The sequence below is a fragment of the Chelon labrosus genome, assembly GCF_963514085.1.
Source record: "Chelon labrosus genome assembly, chromosome: 11".
Taxonomy (NCBI): domain Eukaryota; kingdom Metazoa; phylum Chordata; class Actinopteri; order Mugiliformes; family Mugilidae; genus Chelon; species Chelon labrosus.
The window spans coordinates 20,906,786-20,932,341 of record NC_140344.1 but is presented as its reverse complement, the minus strand read 5'-3'; the positions used below and the strand labels follow the sequence as shown (position 1 = coordinate 20,932,341).

General features: G+C 42.3%; 2 protein-coding genes across 3 annotated transcripts; one reads left to right on the top strand and one right to left on the bottom strand.

Moving 5' to 3' along the window:
* The first annotated feature begins 262 nt into the window (after positions 1-262).
* Positions 263-20,394, top strand: LOC311495861 (uncharacterized protein). 2 transcript variants are annotated; one of them, XM_084555492.1, is made up of 14 exons: positions 263-571; positions 10,731-10,804; positions 11,458-11,543; positions 11,691-11,730; positions 11,871-11,951; positions 12,311-12,418; positions 12,508-12,617; positions 13,909-13,957; positions 15,915-16,035; positions 16,227-16,321; positions 16,589-16,654; positions 16,777-16,876; positions 17,294-17,446; positions 17,532-20,394. In XM_084555492.1, exons 2-14 carry the CDS (start codon positions 10,739-10,741, stop codon positions 18,956-18,958), a joined length of 2,502 nt encoding a protein of 833 aa, XP_084411618.1. In that variant the 5' UTR covers positions 263-571; positions 10,731-10,738; the 3' UTR covers positions 18,959-20,394. The 2 variants fall into 2 exon arrangements, with proteins under 2 accessions (XP_084411618.1, XP_084411617.1); XM_084555491.1 differs by lacking the exon at positions 263-571 and having other exon boundaries at positions 9,467-10,804.
* Positions 20,395-20,566: 172 nt separating this feature from the next.
* On the bottom strand, positions 20,567-25,512 carry uevld (UEV and lactate/malate dehyrogenase domains). Its single transcript, XM_084555494.1, has 12 exons — positions 25,297-25,512; positions 24,620-24,704; positions 24,466-24,531; positions 24,203-24,366; positions 23,962-24,103; positions 23,770-23,864; positions 23,560-23,665; positions 23,110-23,280; positions 22,850-23,014; positions 22,493-22,580; positions 22,195-22,318; positions 20,567-22,007 (listed from the first exon to the last, which is right to left on the bottom strand). The coding sequence occupies exons 1-12, from the start codon at positions 25,336-25,338 to the stop codon at positions 21,843-21,845; spliced, it is 1,413 nt and encodes a 470-aa protein (XP_084411620.1). The 5' UTR covers positions 25,339-25,512; the 3' UTR covers positions 20,567-21,842.
* Between the last annotated feature and the right edge of the window lie 44 nt (positions 25,513-25,556).

The window sequence follows — 25,556 nt, the reverse complement described above, 5'->3', positions numbered from 1 at the left end:
TACCTAACTTAGAAGAATGCGACATGCTAACTCAATGTAGCAAGCTAGCTAATCAACATTCAACTGTAATTGGAAGATATTTTTGTCGAAAACTAGCAAAACCGGAACTTGAAACATTTATGGAAGATGAGGAAACTTAAGCTCTAATGTCTTTTTAATTGTTTCATTCTGTGTTACATTCAGCTTACCGTCTTTGAAGCCCATTTCTGAAGCAAACCTGAAGCCGGTGCGGGAAACCTCCGCTCCACAGTCACAGAGGCACGCCTCCTCCCGGCCGTTGCCCGTGCGCGTGCGTTGTAGTGCTGTCACTGGTGTCTGCCAGACAGCTGCGGACAGCTCGCTCGCGGCATGTGGAGCTGGGGGTTTTTTTTTTCGGGGGGGGGCGAGTCCGTTTGACCAGCATCGATTGATTTCCAAGCTACAGGCGGCGGTGGGTGGTGGTGGACAAGCCTTCGCCACAGTGACAACGTTTGTGTGACAGCTCCCCTTGACAGCGAGGGAGAGAATGAGAATAGTGGATGTAGTTTTTACTTGTAGGTACAGAACAGCTGAAGAGAAGTCACTCCAAAAGGTAAGCCAGCGACGCTACTTTACGGTTGCTACTCCTCGTTAGCTACTCTTTTGTCTTTTTGATGATATAAACGCCGCAAAACACGTGTCTTTTTTTTTATTTTTATTTTTTATCTTGTCTTTTTGTGTTTTTGCAACTTAACCAAACCACAGCAAACCAACCCAAGCGATTTCCGTTAATTGTAACGGCTACACGCACGTGTGCGGCTGTGTTTGATACCGTTACACTGTGCTCGGTTTATGCTAGCTCTTATCCCGTATTCAATTTACTGTAATAAGTAGTAAACGGCTAACGTTAACAAGCCCTCTGTGGTGTACTCAGTGAATGGGCGCTTCTCTGTGGGGAATTTCTGCTTTTGCATCACTCTCCACGGGCTTTCCAGCGGTTAAATGGCGTGTTAACTGTGCCCAGGGTGGCGAGGGATGTGTTTATGATGAAACACGACTTCTTAATTATACGGTCATCCGCGTTAAGAAACGGTATCTGTTCGCTTTTTTTTTTTTTTTTTCTTTCTCTTCTTATGAGCTTGATGAATCACATGCATCGGATTGAGTCTTGGCAGCGTTTGAGTTCCGCATTTTTATTGTATGGCTTCATTAGCAGATGTAAGACAAGTGTCATAATCAGGAACTATAGTTGTGATCGAAATTACTTGTTATGGATTTAATTCCGGAGGTAGGTCTTGTAATTGGAGACAGCAGGATTACACTTAGGCTTGCCAGTTCATTAGGTACACTAGTGAAAACAAATGCAGTCTGCTAAAAGACCTGCACTAAATTTTAGCTCTACGAAGGCTGTGGCATTCAGCGTTTGTTTAAAATAACTGAGAGAGCTGTTGATTCAACTGTGTTTTAATTTTGGAGGCTTCGGTTAGTTCTTGCATTGCATTGTGTTGTACCAACACATGTTTCTATGATTTGAACAAGCCCATTTTAGTCAGTGTGCTAGGTTAAACAATACCCCTGTGTTTAATTAAATGCACCTTTCAAAATGACAGTTGAATGTAGGAGTATGCAGGACTATGCATTTGTGTACCTAATGAACTGGCAGGTGAGTGCATCCTCTACATGGCCGACTTCATAGATAACAGATACTCTGCCTTGTAAAAATAGGCCAGTTACTGGTCTGTGTGTTTTGTCATGCCATGCGTCCGCTCTGGAAGGTTAACTGGGCGTCTCGCTGGTTCATATGTGGAGTGGGGGGAGGTTGCAGACAATCTGATCTGCACCCTGATCCACTGTAGGTCTCTGCTCCTCTGTCAGACGTCTGGTAGTCTCTGTTTCACTGTCATTGATCCCTCCATTGTCAGTGAGACTTTGCAGATGTGTGCACATTTTCAATATGCTGCTGCTGATCAGTGTACAGCATTGTCAAGGCAGATGTAGGACGCATATGCATTTGTAAATTGTTGTGTATTTGTTGTATCCTTATGGATGCATGTATAAATATTGAGCCATCACAGTTTTCTTAGAAGGAAACAGTGAGTTTGGCTTAGCTCTTGTATATTTATTGTTGTGTTCTGCCTTTAGTGTGTGTGTGTGTGTGTTTAATGCATTGAAGTTTGACAAAGAAGTCCCACATCAGAAGAGTGATATGATAGCACTGTTGTCGCACTTTTGTGTGATGAGCACTGACGCATCTAAAGAACAACCCCACCCATAACTCATGTTTTTCTTCTCCACTGTTGTAGTTGTTGTAGTCTGGTTTAATTTCTGTCCAAACCAAGACACTTTTCATAGGGTGTTAGATCAACCACCACTGATAATGGGTGATAATAATCCTTTCTTACAAGTCATTAAAGTTTCTGTGTTGCTCATGTACAATTGGGTCATGAAATTAAAAAAATAATACACATGTTAATTTAATCAAAGCACCTGTTAATCTTTTAAATTTTAGAATTCACAGTTTGACTTTAAGAAATGGATGTGAGCCACGAGTGAGGCAGAGCCCTTGAGCCCTTATTTTGTTTTCTTGCCTACGAGTGGGCCTCAGTAAACAGCGTTCACCTTTATAAGAAGTCTTTTTAATTGTTTTCAGTTATATATCGCACTAAAAAGATTTGATAAGACAGTTCTCTAGATCTACAAACAATGAATATTTTGGTTAACACAACTGAGGTGAAGTTGGTTTCTAAAAATGTTGTGTTATTGAGACAGTAGATCGTCCATTTACGGTTCTCCCTTTACTCTTTAGTCTGCAGCATTCATTGTATTCCGCTGCGATAATATTATTTCAGCCGAGAGGCAACAATAGCCTTTTTGTCTGCCTGAATGGTGGCTTTATGATGTACGTCAAAGGCCTACAAACGTACCAGTGTCACAAAATGCACCAAATTGTGAAGCCTTTCGCCAGCCATTAAAAAAAACCCCAAAAAAAACAGAAAGGCTTTGGCCCTGCTGCGTGACTGTTAGTTTCAGTGTTGTCTTTTCAGATGTCTTTTGAAATGTAGCTTATAGCGTCCATTATATGGACGATTTCGTGAACTGCACTTGAAGCGCATATCCTGACATTAGCGGTAGCACACCCTTGTCTTGTACAGGACTACATTATAGAGGCAAATTTAGTCATACTCACACTTACGTGCTATCTTGAGTTTTGCATTCACTAACCCTGCACATGTGAATCCTTTGCAGCCCTTAGAAGAACATGCAAACTCCGTGTCGAAAAGCCAAAGGCATCAAGTGCACTGGCACTCGGGACTATAGACAAGACAAATTTCATATACTACCTAGCTATTCATATTTCCACGATGATGGTCATGATTAATATGCAATTATGTGTATAGTATGTGGCTATGAAAACAAGCAATTTACTTGAATCCAATCCATAAATCTAAAAGACCACATTGTATAGCACGAGATTATTCTGATCTTTTGGCAGTGTGTTCGTGCTGATATAATAATTAGTCGAATCAACAGAACTAAACACTTATTTTGCAGACATCATCTTGGGATATGAGGAACTGGGAGCTGATCTTTTTCAGTTTCACCTTACATTTCATTGTCTGAAGGATCAGTTGATTAACAGATAAAATGACAGACTCATTGACAGCGACTATAACCATTAGTTGCAGGTTTATGTGAGACTTTTTCCACAGTCATGCTGTGCAGTGAGCCTTTTTCGAGCGCCAATTGCATGAACTAGTTTGTCAATAAATTACTCAGATATTTTCCTCATGCTTTAACACTGGGGAAACTGAGGTCACACTAGTGTTGATATTATAAACTGTCACTCAGCCCACAGACACCAGTGATGACTCCATGGGATAGTGGCCCAATAGTTTGTTTTTTTGGCATTTGTATAAAGGCTAAAATGGGCTATAATGGAAATTCCCCCGCTCGGTTCTCTCTCGTTTGTGTCCTTTTTTGAGATGCCACTTTGAATTTGTTTTTGCTTCAAATACTTAACCTCCCTCTGTTGTTGTACCCTGGTGAGGTCACAGTTTCTTCTCCAGTGTAAGGCTTGCTTCCCTTCCGTGTACCGTAATCCTCTGGTTCTGCCTTGTAAACACAAGTTTAACATGAAAAACGACCAAGACCAAATCGGCAGTGGAGTGTGCATCATTTCTGCTTTGCTTTTGGACTTGGCCGACTTTGGTCATGGTTGGGTCTTCCTCATTGGGTAACATCCTCTCTAATTGCTGGCATTCTTGAGTTATTTAAACCGTTCTGCTTTGTAAAATCTACAGTTCCTTTAGCGTAGAGTGGAAAGCGTATTAGATCTTACATTGTGGGCTAACCGGTTACTTGAGCATTTGTGTTTCGGTGCCATGGTGATTTGTTATTATGAATTTGAACGGATATCTTTGTAAGAAGTTAGATACGAAATGGAATTTAAAAATAACTGAATGTTGCAACTTCCTTAAACTCTAAGTATGTCCTTCTCATTTTGAAACCATTGTTCAGTTACAATTTCAGATATGAGTTTACGAACTTCTATGTGTAAAAAAACAGTTATTTAAACTCTGGATGAGAGCTTCACTGCTTGTATTATGACTGCATGTTTGCCAGCAAGAGGATCCATTTATGAGAATGTGGCTTTCTCAGCAGGGTCCTGTGGTTTTGTGTTTATGAATACTGTTCCCTTGACATTCCTGTCCTCCTCATACCACCCCTTGAAAAAGTGCTGCCAGTCTGGGAAACATGTCCTATCTTACAGGCCAGCTACTCCACCATCTAAAACTTTCTTTGGTCATTGTTATAATTAGATAACCCCCACTCCCCCACCCCTTCCAGGCAGCCACACTGACCAGAAACTGTTCTCAGGCAGTGTCAGATGCAGGGTGAGGTGAGCCCCCTTCCTCATTCTTGTTATTTCCTTTGTCAAGATGGTGAAAGGGGTAGGTAACTTGCAATGTCGTTGCTGAAGTGTTGTTCTGTGCGCTAAGCTATGGAAAAAATGATAAGGCAGAGGCTCGGTTGTACGACAGAGTGGCACAGGACAGAAAGAGCCCATGGGACGACAAACTATTCAGAGCTTTGTGCTTTTTTCCCCCCAGTCCCTGTGCTCTGGATGTTTTTCCCCTGGGACACAAGAGTCTATGTGTTGAAGCTATTTTCTGTTCATAAACACTACAGCTATACAAAATAAACCAGGGAAAAAAGAGATTCAGACATAATGAAAGATGGCAAATCTCTTTTAAAGGGGATGTTTTAGCAGTTAGAGTTTCTCTCTCTGGCCTAAGGTGATATTAATAGACTTTTTTAAACTTTTACATTGACATCTGAGTATAGATCGTGGGTGCCCAATATGTTGACTGCGATCAACCAGTAGATCGCAAAGGTAGTGCGGGTAGATTATGGGAGGAGGAATGTATTGAATTGTATTGTGTCATAAGAGAGTTATGCACGGTGTGCCAACATATGTACATAATTTTACATAACCCGCTCAATTTGTCCTGCTTTGCTGCAAGTCAATAGCCCCTAGGAGCAGATCCATTGGGGTAAACAAGGGTAAACAATTGCCCATTGTCTTTGCACCGTCACACCTGCAAAGCATGCTCTGTAACATGGAGCTTAAGCAGTTGTATCCTGTCTGTAGGGTGCAGTGGTATTGAAGCGAATGGCCTCTGTTTACATACACTCATCATCATTCATCAGCGTATACATCATTAAGTGCAGCGTGTTTTTCACAATGCACTTATAGTTTTACTGAATCCCTCCCTCAGCTGGAGAGTGCTGTGTATCTGAAGTTACATGTCGAGTTTATACTTTCCTTCAAAGGAAAAATAGCCGTTAAACATCATCTTCCAGCTTGTTTAAACTTCCTGTGGGGTGGCCTAGTGATTTCTGGTTTTTGAGGGGCTCCCTTTTAATTATATGCCCTTTTTAAAACTGCCAGAAAGACTGTGTGTTCAGAGGAAATTGCTAAAAGATCCGTTGAGGGTGCAATTGTGTATGTGAACCTGTAGCAGTAGCGACTGCTGAAAATAGAATAAACACCTCTTTGTGATCCTCATCTCTCGCTCTCTCTATGCTTTTAATGTCTACTTCCTTTGGACACATGCACACACTGTGTGCCTGACACCCATTACGGAACGGCAGATCTGAAGCCATCTGGGACTTCAGACTTCTTCATGTGGAAATTGAAGCCATGTGGTCTCTTGTTAGCCTCCCTTCTCAGAACTGGAATGATATGCTTGTTCTCCACAGCCGCCATGAACCTACAGCACTAAGCTAATGTAATAATAGGGTGCTAGGGATAGCAATACACACTGAGACGTTCTTTAAACTTAGTTGTCGTAAATGTTTCTAGTAATTAGCCATCGTAACCTTGGTCGACATATTTATAAAAGGTTGAAAATGAATTTGAGTGATGATAAAAATGGATGTCATGGAATTTAGGGATACTGGAAACATTCATAGTATGACTCAGTTATACAAATGAAAGGTGTGCAGTATGGTTTCTTTTGGAGATACCCATTGATGTTGCATTCGGTGTAATTTCTTCCTTGATCTTTATTAAGAAAACACAAAAGCAAAGGTTTTAGACGTCCCAGTTCTCTGTAACTGTCTTTAGTGGTTGGCGCTTGGTATCTGACCAAAATGCAAGGTAATGTGGTTTACTCCTAATAAAGTTTTAATGATAGGAGAAGCAGGGGATGGGAGTATGCTCTGTGAGGTTAACCGGGTTGGATGAGCACACGGTCCAAGCTTGTCTGATCTCCGAGTGCCCTTTGGCCGACCACATTGACTAATCATCCAGTGGCGAAAAAAGAACTACACATCTGGCGTCTTTAGTTTTGTCACGCTATCAGCAGATTGAGGTTAGTGTTTTTGAGTCCCAGCCACGTTAAACAGGAATTCTCTCACATCTCAATAATCAATAAGTCTGGCCGTTCAGATTTCAGTGTAGTATTTATATGTAGTATTTTTACTGAATGCAGTGATCGCCTGTTGTAGATAGAGCAGGATTACGTCTCCGGCCTTTCTCCTTGTATCGACATTTCACTCCATCAGGTAGTTTCGCTTGAAGGTTTCAGGTCAAGCCGTCAGCCCGCTAATCTGCACATAATAAATACACACACCTTACTGTAAATATCTCAACAACAGTCCAGTGCTTGCACTCAGAGTTGCCATGGTCCAACAGTTTGTTGACAACTGCCAAACCTTCTAATCCAAGGCTTTCATTCTTAGTTTTGTGTAATCCTCTGCCCTAAATCGGATGCCACTCCAATCCAAAAGAGAGATGATGATGGATCAGGGAAGAATAGAAATATCAAAGATTGATGAAGGATTGATTTCTCACACTCGGGTGCCAGACTTGTCGGGAATCGCCGCTTTACTTTGGTTCCCCTTTCACACATAATCTTAAAGCTATACTTCTTCCAGTAAGTCCTGTTGCATTACTTATAATGTTACAACAATGTTACTTCACCCATGACATCTTAGATGCCGTGGGCAGAACACTGTACCAAGATGCGGTACATGTAGAGATAGGAAATTTTGGAGATAAATCGGTAAAGGAAGTTTTGACTGCCGCACCTCCGCGTACCACCGTGTAATTAGCCGAATGTGACTCAGAATGCTTTGCAAGCTGTTTGTGGTTACAACAGTGCACTGAGAGCTTATGTACGCAAGCTCAATTTAGAGTTCTATGTCATAACAGGAAATGATGTCACCTAAACCCCAGCCTGAATGTCTTCTATCCTGTCAGCGAGCAGGTTATCGTATATTTTGCCATACAGAATATATATATATATATATATATTTAATCTGCCCTCAGTGGCACATTTTGTTTCTGTTAAAAGCTGGAAATGAATTTAAACATGAATTCATTTGTTTTGATTCCAGAGAGTCACTAAACTAGACAGTCCTCCTGATGTACTATTGCATTCGTGTAATTTTCTCCCTCTCTCTCCCACTCAGTGACCTTCTTGGTTACTTACTCACTTTTTCTCTCCAGCTTCCATCTGCTTGACACCCAACTATCCACCTTTCTAGTCACCACTTGAAAAAAAAAAGCTGTTCAGCATAAATTCCTTTAAGCCAAGCACAACACGGGGGCTGGCCAACATCATCAGCTGTTGAGTCACAGACAAAACGGCAGTAGTATTAACGTGAACTGACCGCCCCGTGGCTTCATTCACACTCTTTTTAATGCTGACTGCGGATGCCAAGTCCGGACAGTTTGAGGCCGCGTCAGTAAAACGGTTGTGGGAAGACTCCGTTTTGTTGTCACACTCTGTAGTTCTCATTGAACTTGTTGTTAAAGGAGTGGCAACCACTGGCTTCCTTTTCTTCCTGACCCCAACACAATAGTATCAGCAGTCTGGAGACTCAACACAGGAAGTAAGCATCAGGAACCTAAAGATGAAGCGTGTCAGAGCTTTTATACCAGTACACCTAGCAGACAGTGATTTTAAAAACTGCTCACAATCCGACCCAGACAAGCAGCTTCGATGAAAAACATCCTGTATTTATTCCAGAACGGGCCTTGACGTTACTTCGCGTTGTACTTGGATCATTTACTACAATTCTTCTAAAAGGACGATGTAGATCAGACGTGATTTCAGTTGAGGAGAGGGGATTACATAGGGGAACATAAAGAAACGTATCCATCTCAGCTTTGCATTTACGTACTTATTTATTCACACTTTCGTGATCATATGAAGTAGGCAAGGTTGGAGCCAGGCTAATGGCACCACCTGACAGATCGCTTACTCAGCGGGAAAAAACTCAGGAAAAACATGCTGATTGCCTTAAAATAGCCTGACCTGAGATGGAAGAGAAAAGGGAAATTGTAAAAAAAAGAAAGCATAGAACAGCAGAGGCCATTTGCTCAGTTGTTCTGGTTTCACTGGCCACCTGTTAAGACGAGAGACTCTTGTCTTAACAGGTGCTTCTTTGATGGTGAAGAGTAGACGATACTGATTAGGTGTGACTATGGGAGAGGCAAAAGTAAAATCCATTGCTTGCAATTTGACACCTTCTTTATCTGTTCTTGTGCCTTCAGTTTCGGCATTGAGATTTAAATCATCTTGAGGCAATCCCTTCTGACGACATGTCTCCAAAGCGTAGGGGTGTGTTGGGGAAAGTTAAATGTTTTTTTTGTGTGAAGCGACAGGTGCCCTCACACCTGTTGCCGACAGGAATGCCAGACATGCAGCCTGAGGCCTCAGCTGGCTACACATGCTCTCAAGCATCAGTAAAAGTGTTTGTCAGCCATGCATTTGTTGCTATGGAGTTGTATGATGAGTTTTAGAAAGTCACTGAGTGGTTCTGAAGTAGAACATTAAAAGAAAGGTCAAAGAACTCTCTTAAAAGCACATTAAATCTCTCTACTTCTTTCTCTTACTGTGCACAACTTCATCAGTCCTGTGACAGTGTTAAGACTTCAGCATGACAAAGGCCTAGTTGTCTTATCTTGTTTCTTTTAATAAACACCACATAGTAATGGGTTGTTCTTAATCCACATTCTCTACGGCCTATGTGTTTCTTTCATCTCCCTTCGTTCACTGTGCCTGCTAGGCAGAGCTACTGTGTTCTTCATATCCAAACAGATGCTGATCTGGCAGAATGAGCTGCAAGGCTGTTCTCTTTTTGAACAGTTATTCAGACCCTGGCAGCTGCTAAACAGCCGAGCCATGAACACGTGAAGGCATGGAAAGCTGAAGGGTCAACCTGGAGTCAGGGTTATACTATGAGAAAAAGGGAGGAGGGCTCCAGGAACATTGGAATTCGCTAGGGGCCTGGCCTCATCTATCCTCTTGCGCTCAAGCTAGTCCGTTGCCATCTTGCCTCTAAGCAATGTGATTTAGTCGTAGTGTGGTTTTGTGTGCACGCTGACGGATACTAAAATAGCTTCATACATGTACACGCACACAAATGCTAGAACCATAAAGTTCCGTGACTGTCAGTCTACATCACATTTGATATGTAGCCTGCAATTAACCCTCAAATACACAAATACTTTGTAATCAAGTTATAAATCTCTGTGTCTGAAGACACTTGAGAGGATTATTGGGCTGTTTTACACAGTTTTTGCACATCCCAAACTTAAGGAAAGGAAAAAAAAAAAAAGCTTGGAAACATTTCATAGCACAGATTATTTGTTATTGCGAGATGTTTAGACATTCAGTCTAAACCGTTTCTGATCTACTTGGAGTCTGAGCTGAGCTGTCCCTGGCAGACGAATTAATTGGATTTACAGACTCAGATTTAGTTACGTTTGGGATGTTTTGAAAATCATCAAGCAGCAAATGACAATCAGATGTTATCTTGTACAAAAACCAAAAGAACAACACAACACCTCATCAAAATCCTTTGACTGGCTCCTATATAGTCCTCTGTAATACATATTATACACTTTAGAATCCTTTGACTGTTTATTTCAGTCTAAAACTGACTATCGGTTGAGAATCTTTTACCTTAAACCGTCGTCTAATGGCAGCAAACTCTTTGCTGGCTGAAGTTCTAGGTATTTTAGCAGGAAGTTACTGATGGCCTGTGGCTTGTTTGTTCTCATGCCTGCTCCTTATAGTCTGTAGCATGTAATGTTTATTTTAAAAACACAAACAAATGAGGTAGGCTGCATCGTTCCTAATTAGGCATGTTAAAAAAAAAAAAGTCACCACTGAGCTACAATTTCTTATTGATGGATATATTCGATGGTATCGCACTCATAATACTGATTGCATTTTGTCTCTGCTTTCTTCTAGATTCTGACATGAAGAAGGACATAGACACATTGATAGCAGAGGACCGTGCTGAAGTCATCTCTAAATATGACAAGGTAAGTGTGTATAGATTAGTATAAATTGTGAGGGTGATGGCCTTGTGCAGTGACCAATCTGTAGTCACGCTTAAAACGGCTAGGTATCATCCGTCAGTAATAAGGGGAGGATTAGCAAGATAGATATTTGTTCTGGCAGTAATTGGCTCCATTTATATGGACAATATTTCTTCAACCCAATTGAAATCATTCTGATTTATTTCCAACTTAACTGTCTACAAAGACACTATATAAAATTATAAATCTTTATTTACAGTTATTTGACAAGCTCAAAGTGCTTGAATCTGCAGGAAATATAATAGATGGAAACAAAGTTGTTTTTTTCCTAAACTACTTCTTTCAATAGACGATAGCCACTGATCTTAACTTCATAATTCATAATTCTGGCCCATATTTAAACTCATCACACACATCGCTTGATGCTTACATGTGGGGCCAACATACACAGAAGGAATGTGTTTATTCCAACCAGAGGGGAAATGATTGAATCAAGCACATACATGGTTATTATACGCTAAGATTTTCCTGTTAAACTAATTAGTGAAACATATCAGACCAGACTGTTCTGAGGGATTTTCACGAATGTCAAATTGAATGCGCTGAAACTTTAGGGACAGAAGTGGACTACATGTGTGTGTGTGTTTGTGTTTCAGGGCAGGCAGGAGGGTGTCCGCATTGACCCATGGGAGGATGCTGACTACAGCATCTATAAAGTCACTGACCGCTTTGGCTTCCTGCAGTAAGTAACGTTAAAACTGTGACAGCTTCATCTTTGCAGCCTAACCTTCATTTGTACTGCTACTGTCCTCATCTCTTTCACATTACGACCATGGTGTCTTATTTAAATGATCCTCTCTAACACGTGTTTTGTATTTCTGCATCACAGTGAGAAAGAACTGCCAACACCAAGTGCGCTTGAAGAGAAGGTATGGACTTCTTTGCTTGATAGCCAGTTCAGACTTTTACCTTCCATGTCAAATGTGTATATATAATGTAAATATAGCCTAGCTATAGCCCTTTGACATATGCAGTGAACCGCATGTTTGTATATCTTTCCTCTCCCCAGCAAAAGCAGCAGGAGATAGAGCGAGTGGAGAAATGGTTGAAGATGGTGAAGAACTGGGACAAGTACAGGAACAGTGAAAAGGTCAATAGCCATACACCAACATACCGTTTCAATTTAGCCCTCGCTTCCTTTTTTTTCCCCCTTTACACTCAGCTATGTGATGTATCATTTCCATTTCTGTTTTTTAATCTGCTTTCCATTCCCCCTTTAAGAACGTCAGTCTTTTATCCCTCTCTTCTGTCTGGTCTAGACAGTTAAAGCAAGGACATAAGTGCATGGGATGAGTCCTTGCCATTCAACAGGGCTACATCCCATAATGCAGCATTCATGCACAACCCTCTGTGAACTCTCTAGGGTGGCTGTGGTGAAGACATCTCTATTCATGTTTAGAGAGTCTCTATTCATATCTGTTCTTCTGTCTCTTTCACATGTTGTTTCAGTTGGTGAAGCGTGTATATAAAGGTATTCCTCTGCAGCTGAGGGGCCAGGCGTGGGCCTTGCTTTTGGACGTAGAGAAAGTTAAAAAAGAGAATGAAGGGAAATACGAGGTATGACTTTAAAAGCTGAAAAGACTTCCAGTAAGTGTAGATATTGTGCGTTTATGTTTTACAACATAAATATCTTCTTCTTTCTTCAGAAAATGAAGCAGCAGGCTCGTGTCTACTCCACAGAGATCAAGCAGATCGACTTGGACATCAACAGAACCTTCAGGAACCACATCATGTTCATGGAGCGCTTTGGAGTCAAGTAAGTTCCTCTGTGTGGATCAGTTTGTGCAACAGTGTCTTTGATTCCTTTTTGCCATCTGAAGCATTTATCCAAGCAAATACTCCTGATGACCTCTAGAGGGTCAAATAAGTGACATGATGTTGTCAGTTTTCATAAACAATGTCTTTTTTGTTTCAAAGTCTTCTCCTATGTTCTTGTTTTGTTTTACTTTCTCACCTCACGCGTTCAGGTTTGCTCTCACTCTCTCTCCTGTGGGGCGTGACCCATGGCCTAAAACCTTGAAGCAGCCCCGCACACACGCATATGAATACAAAAGTGGGGGTTTCCTCCTCTCTGTGTTTTATTAGCCTTCCTGTCAGTGCACAAAGCCCCACAGGAAATGGCATTCATACAGAAATGTGCACCAACATCAAGTGTTCATGTACAGAACAACAGCGTAAAAACACGAATAAATATAGAAATAAGTGAATCATATATCACATGATGTTCAAAAGACGAACACCATCTTCTGTTTTATTGTATTTGTTTTGGACAGTTGTTGCTACTAGTTTAATTCTGAGTGCATGACCTGCTCCCTTCTCGTACTTCCCCTTCAAAGCTACCGAGTCCAAACACTCCAAAACACCACTCCATCCTGCTTGTCTGCCCACTCCTTCCCTGCAAGTCAACAGTTGTCTTACTCACGCTGAGACACTGACAGCTATTTAAAGCCACTTTCCTGTCTCCGTCCATAAGACATGTATTTACTACAGAGGCCTGGGGGGAGACATCCTCTACATTATATTCATTAATACCCCCACGCCACTTATGTACTCAGTCACACACACAATGGCTGCCCTGTGTTCACAGTCTAACACAGTTAAGATTCCAGATGTAATCAGCACACAACCCTGCGGTCAAAGCAACTGGATAGAAGCTGCAAACATAGTCAAGAAATTTTGATATTCGCGTATCTCCTCACTTACATAAACTCACGCTAAACACAAGATTCAATTTAGATTAAATAAATAAATTTGGTGCAGCACTAACAGATCACAGACGTCCATTCACACATGCCCTTCATTAAAACCTGAATGTTAAATTAAATGTTAAACTCCCCGTAAATATTTGCAGCTGTTTTTATTCCGTGTGTGCTGATTGATGGAGATAATTTCGGCATGAGATGATTGAGAAATAATTACTCATGTGGTCTTGGGGAATTTTCATTTGATTAACTCCATTCTTCTCTAACACATTGTTTCAGCTTGCACGATTGTCGCTGAGGAATCACATCCTTGTTTTAACTGGTGGTTTTCTGTTCCCTCTGCAGGCAGCAGGCCCTGTTTCATGTGCTAGCAGCTTACTCTGTCTACAACACGGTGAGTGAGTTTCTGTGTGTGCATACTTGAGATTGTGTTACATAATATTGGAGGAGTCTTGTGTACACAGGGCGGGGAAAAAAAAAAGGGCAGCACATCAGTGGCCGTCAAGTGGGTTCGTTTCCGTACCGAAAAGAACAGGCAAAGCACTCTCGACCCATCTGTTCTCATTCGTTCTTAGAGCCCTGGGTGAGATCTTTTATTTATGAGTGTGGCTCAGCCTGAATGTGCAGCAACACAGTGCGACCACCAGTGAACCCGCATCCATGCAGAGTGTTTACATCGATAGACTAAGTTCCCCTCCTGACACTACATGTGTTTTTTAATTGGTTAAACGTTTCAATCAGGACATTATCCAGCGGTGATCATTTGCTCTTCAACTATTGAGACAAACGTTCAGAAAACTGGTACACCAATGTCATTTTCTTAAATTTTATTTCCGATATCTAGTCACTTGCCTCGTTTACATGGACCAATCAGAATAAAAATCCCGGTTTATAGCCTCAGTAACCTCAGTTTATCAAAGGATACATCGGGAGGTAACTTGTGTGGACATTGGACAGGCAGGTTTTCCAGAATGCATTTTAGAAATGTCAACAAGCATGTTGCTGTTCAAAGTACAGAATAACCGCACTGTATCTTCGTGTCCTCCAGAGTTTGCACTTCAGAGTTGAACTTGTCAAAGTACTAAGTCTGAATTTTGCCTTCTTGGTATTGATAAATGCACTTGTCCCCGTTTTTCTAGTGCTACCTCTTCATTTCCCTCTGCATTTTGTCTTTCTTTCTGTTCTCCTTTTTCTCCTTCCTTTATTTCTAGTAGATGACATATGAAAAGTTTTGGTTTATCAGATCATGTTATATTCTGTCCATGTAATCCTTAAAATTGGAATCTCTAATTAATATGATTTCAGTCGGGTTGAAGTAGGATACTCCATGTAAAATATTACAAGTCTGCTTTACAGTATTGCGTCTGAATTGCAGTCGTGGAATCTGAGGACAGACATGTACTGAGGATTACTTGCAGCTCCTTGAGAGTCCCACTGTGTTTTCTCCAGAGAGTCTCCATCTGGAGTGAAATCCAGCTGTTCCAACTGAGCAAGAATTGTGTTTGCGTGTGCCTTCAGTAATCTACAGAATGCATTTGTGACTTGTATCTTGTCGTGAACATTTGTATCAACCAGTATGTATTAATTTTTTGGGTAATTTCTTGCCTTAACTGCTGCCAGTCGGAAAAGATGGAAACATGACCATGTAAATACAGTCTCTAGCACAGTGCATCACCACACACTAACCCATTATAGTTTTTCTGATTGGGTTGTGTAGTCAGTTCCTGTGTGGTGGAGGCGTTTGAGGCAGAGGAAACAGGCATGTGCCGTTCCCGTTTTCCTTTTTCCTCTCTTCTCACACACAGCTCGTAAGAAACTGGGTCAGTGGGAGAGCCGAGAGAGAGATGGGGGGTGGGGGTAGGGGGGTGTTTGTCCTTTTCATCTATGTGATGGTAGAGAAGAATGTGAAGAATGCGTAGTTTAACCTCACTGTAACCCTAATTATATTTACTGTATTTCCTTGAAAGGATAACTTGGAGTGTCCATTTGTAGCCGTGCCATAAATCAGCCTTAATATGGACAAATACCAAATGTTTGTCTGTGTTTGTACATATGTGCCTGACGAGGGCTTGTTCAGTGTGAATCACTTTTCCAAGCTAAAGGCAGTACATTATTGAGAATGTACGTTGGGCTACCGTAAATATTTGAACAACCTTTGTTTTAAGTGTTTATAATACCGTAGCAGCACACACTTTTACAGTCTGCCTTCAGACTACATCAGACATTCAGGTGGTCTCCTTCACCTCCTCTCTTGGCCTGCGTGAGTGTGTGTGCGTGCTCTATTAAATTATGAATAGTTCCTTTCATTTGCCCGTTCTGTTTAACTGAAGCGGTTTCTTCTCTACCCTCAGGAGGTGAGCTACTGCCAGGGGATGAGTCAGATCGCTGCCATCTTGCTCATGTACCTGAACGAAGAAGATGCCTTCTGGGCTCTGTCCCAGCTCCTTACCAACAGCAAGCATTCCATGCACGGTGAGACAGAGGAAGAAATGTAGTCATGCTGATTAATGTCTGGAGCATAATTAGTTTCACTAATATACTTATTAATTGGTCCAACGCAGATTTGATTAATTCTTTAGAAAGGGAAATCGTCTTTCTCTAAATACTGCGCCTCTGTCATAATCGCATTCCATTTATGGTCTGTTGATTTTTCTCTCTGCTAGGATTTTTCATCCCGGGATTCCCCAAGCTGCACCGTTTGCAGGCCCACCATGAGCTGATCTTTTCCAAAATGATGCCTAAACTGAAGAAACACATGGTGAGCTCCAGCACATCTGTATGACTGATGCTTTCCCTCCATGCATTAGGCTGCTGAGCCACATTATGGCTGCTTACAAGGTCACAGACCTTTAATCGGGTCATTTTTCATCATCTGATTAATTTATGGCGCAAAGGATCACGTGTTAAGGACATTGCTGCTGATGTAAGAGTCAGAAGTATTTGGAAAGAGAGATTTATAACTGAGAACAAATTATGAGGAGCGACTTCCCATAGAGACGGTTTCTCATTAATTCCTGCCCCACAGGACAAGGAGCAGATGACAACAGGGATTTATACCACCAAATGGTTTTTCCAATGTTTCATTGACAGAGTGAGTACTCCTCATCTTATCAAAGAGCTTGCATGTTTCGCCTCCAGATGTTTTAGATCTGGTGGGGTATTGTATTATTTTTTGATCAGACTGACTATCCTCTGCTGTGTCTTACATAACAGACCCCTTTCACCCTCACTCTGCGTTTATGGGACATCTACATATTGGAGGGGGAGAAGTTGCTTACGGCTATGGCTTATACAACCCTCAAGTTACACAAAAGTGAGTATAAAGCTGATTACATTATCCTCACATGGCATGCTGCACTAAACGAGCCACGCCAGCTTTGTACCCAGATACAGCAATGGCTGCTGTTGCTATACCAGTGAGTGTTACTTCCACTCGGCTGGCTGCCTCCTAACTGGATGGCGGCTTACATAACGCGAGAGGCTTGTTGCTGTGGAGAAGAATCAAAAGCTGACTTTTCATTGGATACACAGGCATTGTCTCAACATATTGGCTGATTTCTTGCTAAACAACTAGTTTGACTGGCTACTGCTTTCTTAGTTATTTAAAGTAAGGGCTGGTGTTGAATAACTGCTTTTAACAATATAGTTTCTGTTCATCATATTACTGATGTTACCTGTTTATCTTCAAAGATTTGTCTCTGATTTGTGTGTCCGCTGTGTGTTTAACCAGAGCGCCTGCAGAAGCTTCAGTTAGAGGAGCTGAGGGACTTTATCCAGGAGCAGCTGGCTGATTCTTTCTCCCTGCCTGATGATGGGGTGATTGAACAGCTACAGGCTGCAATGTCCGAGCTACGCAGTAAAAAGTTGGATCAAGCTCCTCCAGGTGCAGCTGTGTTCTTTTATCTGCTTTATTTTTTTTTTTATTTCACCTCTTGGTCTGATACATTCTTTGCATTCTCCCTTTTTAGCCAAGTCAGACGAGCTGCCAAAGAAGCCTCTGGGTCAAGAAAGACCAGTTCTCTTACTGCCGTTGCAGCCTGAGTCTCCTCTGGAAGTCAAAATAAGTCTTCAGCCTCCCAGTCAGCCCAGTGCAGAGACCCAGCAAGCAGATGGCATCCCGCTATGTCAGACTCCTTCCCCTGCCGAACCCCAGGACTCTGAAAGCCTCTCCAGGGCGAACACACCCTCTTTGCCTTCACCAGACCCAGTTGTGGTCCACACACAAGGAACGCCTTCTCCCCTGAGGCCTTGCCGAGCACCACCATTACCTCCAAAAGCAGACAAGCCCTGCATTGAGGTAGGTTTGATCAGAGATGTGAAGGAGTCTTCCCCAAAGTTTAGCCGAGATGAGGGAAAACAGGAAATCCAGACCAGAGATCCAGAGACCCGGGAAGAGCCTTTGGATTGGCCTCCACCTTATGAGCCCCCTTCTTTGGACACACTTAGAATGGAGACTGAGGAGGAAATCATGGATCTTCCAGATCTACCGCCTCCACCTTTATTTTATTCCGATCAGAGTGATGAAACGCCTTTGGACGGTCAGTCACCCTGTATGGGGGCAGTGGCTGGGATTGGTCCAGAGACCGGGCGCAACTCTCCATCCCTCCGTTCAGCCTCAACACTGGTCACTCAAATGAAGCTATCACCAAAACCATCCCCAGTACTACCCAAGTCTCTTGACCTCACGCAGAAAAAACCTCCTCCCTCAATACCCTCCCCTCACCGTGCCTTTCCAGCATCCTCCTCCTCTCCCAGACCTCCCCCAAAGCCAACTAAGTTCCCAGTCTCTCTTTACGTCCCGGCGTCCGCGGGAGACAGACGGCCTTCCAACACCTCCCAGTACGACAACCTTTCTGAGGTCGATGACGATGATCGCTACCTGGACAGACTGCTGGGCTCCACCCCTGAAGAAATTCCCAGCATGCTCAGCAACCCACCACATACCAGTGACAGAGACTACGACCCTACTCTCTATCCTCTGCCTCCGCCTCCCGTCTTTATCCCTCCCTCCCCGTCTCCTCTTCCTCCTTCGCTGTGTGCCATCCCCAGTTTGCCTCAGGAGCCAGACTATGAAGGAGTGGACAGCTGGGTAGAGGATTCCATCATCCCCCCTCCTCCGCCTAGTTTTGCTGACAAACTCACTCCCATTCAGTGCGCCGCTGCCAGCTGTTCAGGCACACACAGAGCCATGTCGCCCGGATACTCTAAACCTTTCGCTAGGGGCCCCAGAGACCATTCTGCCTTCCCAGCACCACTGTTGTACACTGGGTCTCCCCCGGGTCACCCAAGGTCCACGGGACAGTCGGCAGTAGGAGTGCCCATTGTCCACTCCAGCCCAGACTTTTGCAGGATGCCTCCAGGTGGACAGCAGTTACCCAAATCAGTGACTTTTTGAAGTGTCAGTGATTATAAGATTTTCTGTTACTGCTTTATTTGTTTTCAAAGCCAGTGAAGAGGTGAAAGGCCAGTAGCTACTCAGTTAACCAGACGTTACTGTTTGCGTGTGTAAAAGGACTTTTTTTATTGAAACATACATATTTTTGTGATACTTGCACCTTCTTTGGAAGGGCAGTAGTGTCTACCCTGTATTTAAAACTGCTGTGTGTGTCACTGTTGGCTGCACAATAAGTGGGTGTATTAACTTGCCTGTTTAGTTTTTTAAACCACATTCGGTTTCAGTCTGAAAGGATGGTATTGAGAAACAAAAACAAAGTGATCTCATAACAGCTACCCATTTAACCTCTGCTCTGTCTCCAGTTGGTTTCATTTTGTTCCAACAAAGTGTCTTAACCTTGTCACAGTGCACTCCTGGTACATGTTGTAACTCTAACACAAGGGCTTTGAGGCGGTCAAGCAAGATCATCTTTGCAGCCACTGCCTCCACAATTATGCTGAATTAATGATAAGATGTGAGCGGGCTCACTTATCTTAACAGTAACGAGCAGCAGTCAGTAGAACTCAGATTTTTTTTACAGTATCTTATACTTAATAACAAAGGACCACTAATTCAGGATGCACTCAAGCAGTGTGAATGCAAACTTCAAAGAAAGAAAATTGCTAACATTGAAACCAGCAGCAGCAGTGAAAAATGGTGCAATATGTGACTGGTGAAGCAAGGCTGTTCATGGTCAGCTCTTTCCCCAGACAGGAAGCAGTGGGTACGCTGTGGGTATTTTGCTGCTTTTTTTTGTTTAAATATTTTTGTTAGGATGCTGTCATTTTTAAAAGGACAGTTTCAGTGTCGTACCCGTTTGTCTGTTACTTGATTTCACAGCAATAACGTACTGTTTATGCGTACATGCATGTGTCAAGGTTAAATAATGTAGAAATGTGAGAGTAAAGTGAGGATTTTTTATGAATACAACATATTATCGGCAAAGACTGTTTTATAATGGCTCCATCTAGTGGTTTAAAGTTGTCACTGGATTTGAGTCCTTGCATTTTAGTACACATCCAGTGGTAATACGCTTTTATTTCTGCCCACAAATATTAACTATAATGCCTGTTTATGATTGTACACATAGTGAGGTAGACTTAAGAATACAGGAAGAAATCCCATATCACACCGCTGAAGACTGCCACAGACCAGGGACAAAAACAAATTAGCCAAACCTCCACTCACAGCCATATTTCTTGTTTAGAGCATTGACTTTTAAAGTTTAACTACTCAAAGCAAATGTTCTGGTGGGAGTTGAGCCATAATATTATGTACACGGACCTACTGTATAGTCAAACATGTTTATATTGTCTCAGTTATATATTGTGTTTAAACATTGTTTTTTTGCACTGACATATGTCAATACAAAACAGATTTAAGTATTGTTGTTTTTTTCTAATGGAGTTTTAAGTCACTGGTCTGAGTTTGCACGATGAAGTACATTCTTGCACAAGATCTTGGTTTTGGCTTTCTGGTTATGTTTTGTCACATGAATTCACCACCAACTGTACATAACAATTCCTTTCGTGGATTTGCTCAATACTAGGGAGACTGGGGAGCCAGACCAAAGCTTTTCTGCATACATGCAACCATGTGACTTTTATAGAGAGATGAACGTTAGTTGTTGGTTCCTCTTTTGTTTTCCACAAAGACGATTCCACATCTGCCTTCAAAGATTTATTGGACGTCCACTGATTAATTTTGTCCTTCATAAAATATATCTTCATATCGTTTCATATGTGCAAAGTATTTTTTACAACAAGTAAACACAGAGGAGGAAAAGAATGCTGATGCATTTACAGGCTTCTCCTAATGAATTTATACCAATCATACATAACATTATGACCACCTTGTTAACACTGTGTAGGTCTCCTTTGTGCCTCCAGAACAGTTGTGACTCATCCGTGAATGGACATGGGCCTTCTGAGGGTGTCCTGTGGCGTCTGGCAACAGGATGTTGTTAGTGGGGGACCTTTGGGTCCTGTAGGTGGAGGGGAGGAGCCTCTGTGGATCAGACTTGTTCCAGTGCATCCCACAGACACTTGATCAGTTTGGGATCTAGTGAATTTGGAGGCCAGGTCAACACCTTGTGCTGTTTTTCATGTTTTTTGAGTTTGCGTTTTTGTGCATCCTGCTAGGGATGGCTGCTGCCATCAAGGAGTGGGGGTGCCTGGTCTAGTCTAGGTGGGTGCTACACGTCTACGTAACATCCACATGAATCTCAGGTCCAAAAGTTTCCCAGCAGGACATTGGATTGTCACAAGATGGTCAATGTTATTTACTTCTCCTGTCAGTGGTCATAATGTTATGCCTGACTGGTGTATAAATACACTTGGAAAAACTTCAAAACATACAAACTGTCAGTTTTCTACCGTTTCCTGGCAGCCTCCCCCCCGTAGTGCATATAATATACATGCTTTATAATTTATCTGCCTTCACACTGATTTTTTTTTTCGCCCAGAGAAAAAGAGATCATACATCTTTGGTCAAGATGCTCCCTGCCAAAATCAACATCACTATTAGTTAGATACATACGTGGAAAAGTTAATTGCAAAAACATATTAGTGCATATCATGTAACGTGAGACAAACTGCAAGACGAGCTGATTCGCTTTTCAAAGACCTAGTAACTTTAAATACAAAAATGCATTTGGTATAATTGCTTTAGTGCATAATGTCCAAGGGAGTGGAGAATAAAGTCTTGTGATTAATTGACTGTTCTTAAATTAAAAACTTCAATGTCGGTACCTAACTGAAACTGCATGTAACTTCTGCACTGGCACTCTCCAGCCACCGACTCCGGAGCTGCCGTGCCAGTAAACAGCAGCTTCTCCTCCGATCCTTCATATCCTGATCTGACTCATGAGGTTAGCGAGGGAGGTGACACTGTCCCTGAGTTTGGAGTCTTCTTCCTGTCCCAGTGACACTCCAGCAAGGCGCGTGGAACCATTTGATCCCATAATGCAAGGCAAGCTGAGGAACACCTCTGCACCTATTCCACCCCAACCCTAAAAAACAAAAAAAACAAAAAACGTGTAAACCATTTACCATCAAATTTCAATGAAAACCCTTTTAACTCTACATCAGACAGCTAGTAGTCCACCTCTATGCTCAAGGGGGACTTCAGTCACACGGTGGAAACCTGACACACAATGCAGGATAATAGTGAGAGTGGGAATAAATGAGACCGCGTACCTGAGCCAGCGTGGAGACAGAGTGTGCTTTCATCTTATTTGTCAAGATGCTGTTTGTAATGTCGGCAACTGAGAGTCCCACAGACCACGAACGCTGCCCTCGATTCTTTATGAGCTCAAACGCTCTGCAGGCACAAACACGTTAAATTAGGACTACAAAATCCAACACAAATAGTTTGAGCATGGCAGAAAAGAGGCAACTATGCCGTTTCTATCCTGCTTACTAAATCTTATACCTTTTTTTTTTCAGTCTTTGAAATACATAGATTAAGTTTTATGTTCCTAATTTATGCCTGTACCTGTCTAAGAGAGGTTTAGTTGCGCTGGATCCTGATGCGATCTCCGTCTGTCCGTTGAAGGCTAGCCCAGTGTTACTCATCACAGCAACTAGAAGACAAAAAAACACCGACATGTTCAGTCATGTGCATGACAAGTGTCTTGAGACGGGAAAGAACATACAAGATTAGCAGGTAGTGCAACATCGCTGGTTATGCTGATACGATTCAAAACAATTAAATAGCAGATGGGCAAACAAAAGAATCAGTCAAAGGGGAATGAAGGACATCGGTATGACAGTCAGGGTGGAATGCAAGTAAACAATTAACTGCAACGCGAGGGCTTCAATTAAATATTTAATCGATTCTTTCTGGGCTCACCTTTGTTGTCTGAAAGTTCTCCTATGACCCAAGCCTGTTTATGAGTGTTCAGGTTAATGTCCAGAGCGTGACTTAGTCTCTCCGAGTCCAGGTTACACCCTGCTCCGATCACCTGCGTCGGAGGCAGACCACTTTGCCTCCAGGCGACATGGGTCATGATGTCCACTGGAATCGGATCAAGCGAGGGAAAAGGGTTGATGACATAAAAGCGTAATGAGCAGGATTGTGCGTAGATTGAACGTCTCTTACTGTCAACTGACCTGGTTGTGACGCGATGAGCATCACGGCGTGAGGGCTTAGACGCGCCAGGTTTGGGATTATCCGTCTATACAAGTCGACGTTCGTCTGAACCACGCTGAGGTACGACTGCTCGCCACTCCAAGCGTTTGCAGTCACCACGACAACTCTGGATCCTGCAGAAGCTTGCAAATCTAACACGGGACAAAGTTTCATCAGCGGCTACCTCAATGTAGAAAAACAACATAAAGCACTGTCTCTAGCCACAAACAGCTAAATCTCAATTAATCCCTCATGATAAACTAATTTATCTCATCCTTCAGACAGAGTTCATGGTTAGCAACAGAAGCGTGATGGAATTTAAGCTGCGTCATCAAGCTGCGTCTACTATATTTAGAACAATCTGACATCAGCGATGACTCAGCCAAGAAGCACCGCTATGTTTCTGTGTGACGGTGCAGAGCGTGACGTACCCTTGGACGTTTCCACATTCGGCAAACTGAAAATCTCCAGGTCTGTGCTGCCGCCCTTTGTGGAACTCTCAGCGATGTCAATGAAAACAAGTTTATCCACTTTACACTAGACGAAAAGTACAGAGAAAAAAAAACAAAGAAACAATAAAACGGGAGACGCTGACAGTTTGTAACATTAACGAAACTTTAACACTGTTAAAGGGTGTTTACCTTAGATAAAATGCTCATCACCGACGCCATTCCTAAATCTCCTCCTCCAATAACTGAGACTTGGTTGGTATGTTGATTGTGCGGTCTCACTCCACCTAACAATGACACGGAGTTAAGCCGTTAAATAAAAAAATATAAATTATTTATCCTGCTGTCGCTCATCTACATTAAAGCTTCATATCAAGTAGGTACCGTCGTTGATCTTGATATTAGAGACAAATGTCAGGAGCTCATGTGGATCTTTGTTGACCCCGGTGGTCTTTGTGGACAGTGGAGGATCCTCCTCAAACTTGGCAGTCATCTCTTTCAAAAGAAGAACCACGGACGACTTTGGCTGTTAGAGCACGAGAAACGGCAGTAAAGCGGATGAGAATATCACAGCAGAGATACATGGACATTACTGATTTCACGCTAAAGAAACACAAAGCCTCACATATTCCCAGTTGTGCAGCCCTGGCAGGTGAATCCGTCCTTGGGCGTCAACGTGTTTGCCCTCTCTGATGACCATGTTTTCAGTGGGTTTCAGGAGGCATATAGGAGGAGTGATGGGGAAGGAGTCCAACAGCCAGAGCTTAATGGGGAAGTTGTAGGAGCGACCTTAGGACGCAGACAGTGCCATTAATACTGATTGCCGTGTGCATCATTAAATCACAAAACCCTCTCTACTGAAATTAGAAGAATTTCGACCACACTCACCTTCATACTTGACGGGTATGTTACCGGTTAACTTCAGGAGATCTTTTTGCGATTTGTCACTGAATGCTGAAATTCACAGACGGGTGCCATGAGTGGATGTAAGAGGAAACGTGAACGTCTGAGATGAAAATTGGACGAAAAGCTAAAAACTCACTGTATGTGCCTGTGGATGGAATCATCCCAGGGTAGATTCTGTGGATTTTCTGCAGCTCCTCAAGAGCAACATCGTGAAATTTGTACTAAAACCAAGGGTGGGAATTAAAAGATTAATCTTGGACTCAGATGGAAACATCTACCCCATGTGTATGGGTAGAAATACACCAAGAAACCTATGTTCACGTAATATATCACAGCTGGTGATGTGCTACAGTAATCCTAACCCATCCAATTTAAATCACAGCTGTAATCTGTCAGTAAAGTACAATCACTAAAGCTCATTATTTATTTATTATTTGCCAACTTCCTCAAGGTTTTTAACAAGTCAATTCATGTTTGTTTTGTCGTTTTCAACACACAAACCTCATATACTGTGAGTAAACAGCCAAGCTTGACATGCGTGGACTTTTAGCTCATTCACAGAAGTAAGAGGTGTCTTTTGAACAAGTAGGTAAAAAGAAAACCGCCCAATGTAGTTACTGCCTTAATAACAAACGATAATGGTGTACTCCTATTATGCCACCGTGTCAAATTAGTTTCTTACAGACGTGTTAAGTAGCAGAGCGGGTTCTGCCAGTTAATGCTAATATAAACTAGCCTGCTATGCTAACCTACACCGATTAAGCTTCCGCTTCCAACACATTTTAAAAGCGAGCTATGAGTTTTATTACTGACCTTGGACAGGATTCGCACTATTTTCTCAGAAGTGAGGTCCATCTACTCATGTGCCACCAACTAAAAAAAAAAGTATGTTCAAAAAATAACCTCCCGTCTTCAAGCCAAGTCCTGAACTTCAGGCTGTAAATGAAACTTCCGCAAACTTTCGGAGGTAGCTAAGTGAAATGACCAATTTAAGCCCCGCCCACTTGACATGTACGCTACGGCAAGCCGTGAGGGAACAAAATGTCCGCGTTACCTTAACCACCGTTAACCAC

What these genes read in the sequence shown, in the direction of transcription:
- uevld (XM_084555494.1), bottom strand. Translation starts at nt 25,338, where the DNA reads ATGGACCTCACTTCTGAGAAAATAGTGCGAATCCTGTCCAAG. An exon ending in GGCTGCACAACTGGGAATAT is followed by an intron (nt 24,104 to 24,202) that starts GTGAGGCTTTGT and finishes GTGCTCTAACAG; the next exon opens with CCAAAGTCGTCCGTGGTTCT. An exon ending in ACTAAACCTCTCTTAGACAG is followed by an intron (nt 22,319 to 22,492) that starts GTACAGGCATAA and finishes TTGTGCCTGCAG; the next exon opens with AGCGTTTGAGCTCATAAAGA.
- LOC311495861 (XM_084555491.1), top strand. Translation starts at nt 10,622, where the DNA reads ATGTTAAAAAAAAAAAAGTCACCACTGAGCTACAATTTCTTATTGATG. An exon ending in CTTACTCTGTCTACAACACG is followed by an intron (nt 13,958 to 15,914) that starts GTGAGTGAGTTT and finishes CTCTACCCTCAG; the next exon opens with GAGGTGAGCTACTGCCAGGG. An exon ending in GTTGGATCAAGCTCCTCCAG is followed by an intron (nt 17,447 to 17,531) that starts GTGCAGCTGTGT and finishes CTCCCTTTTTAG; the next exon opens with CCAAGTCAGACGAGCTGCCA.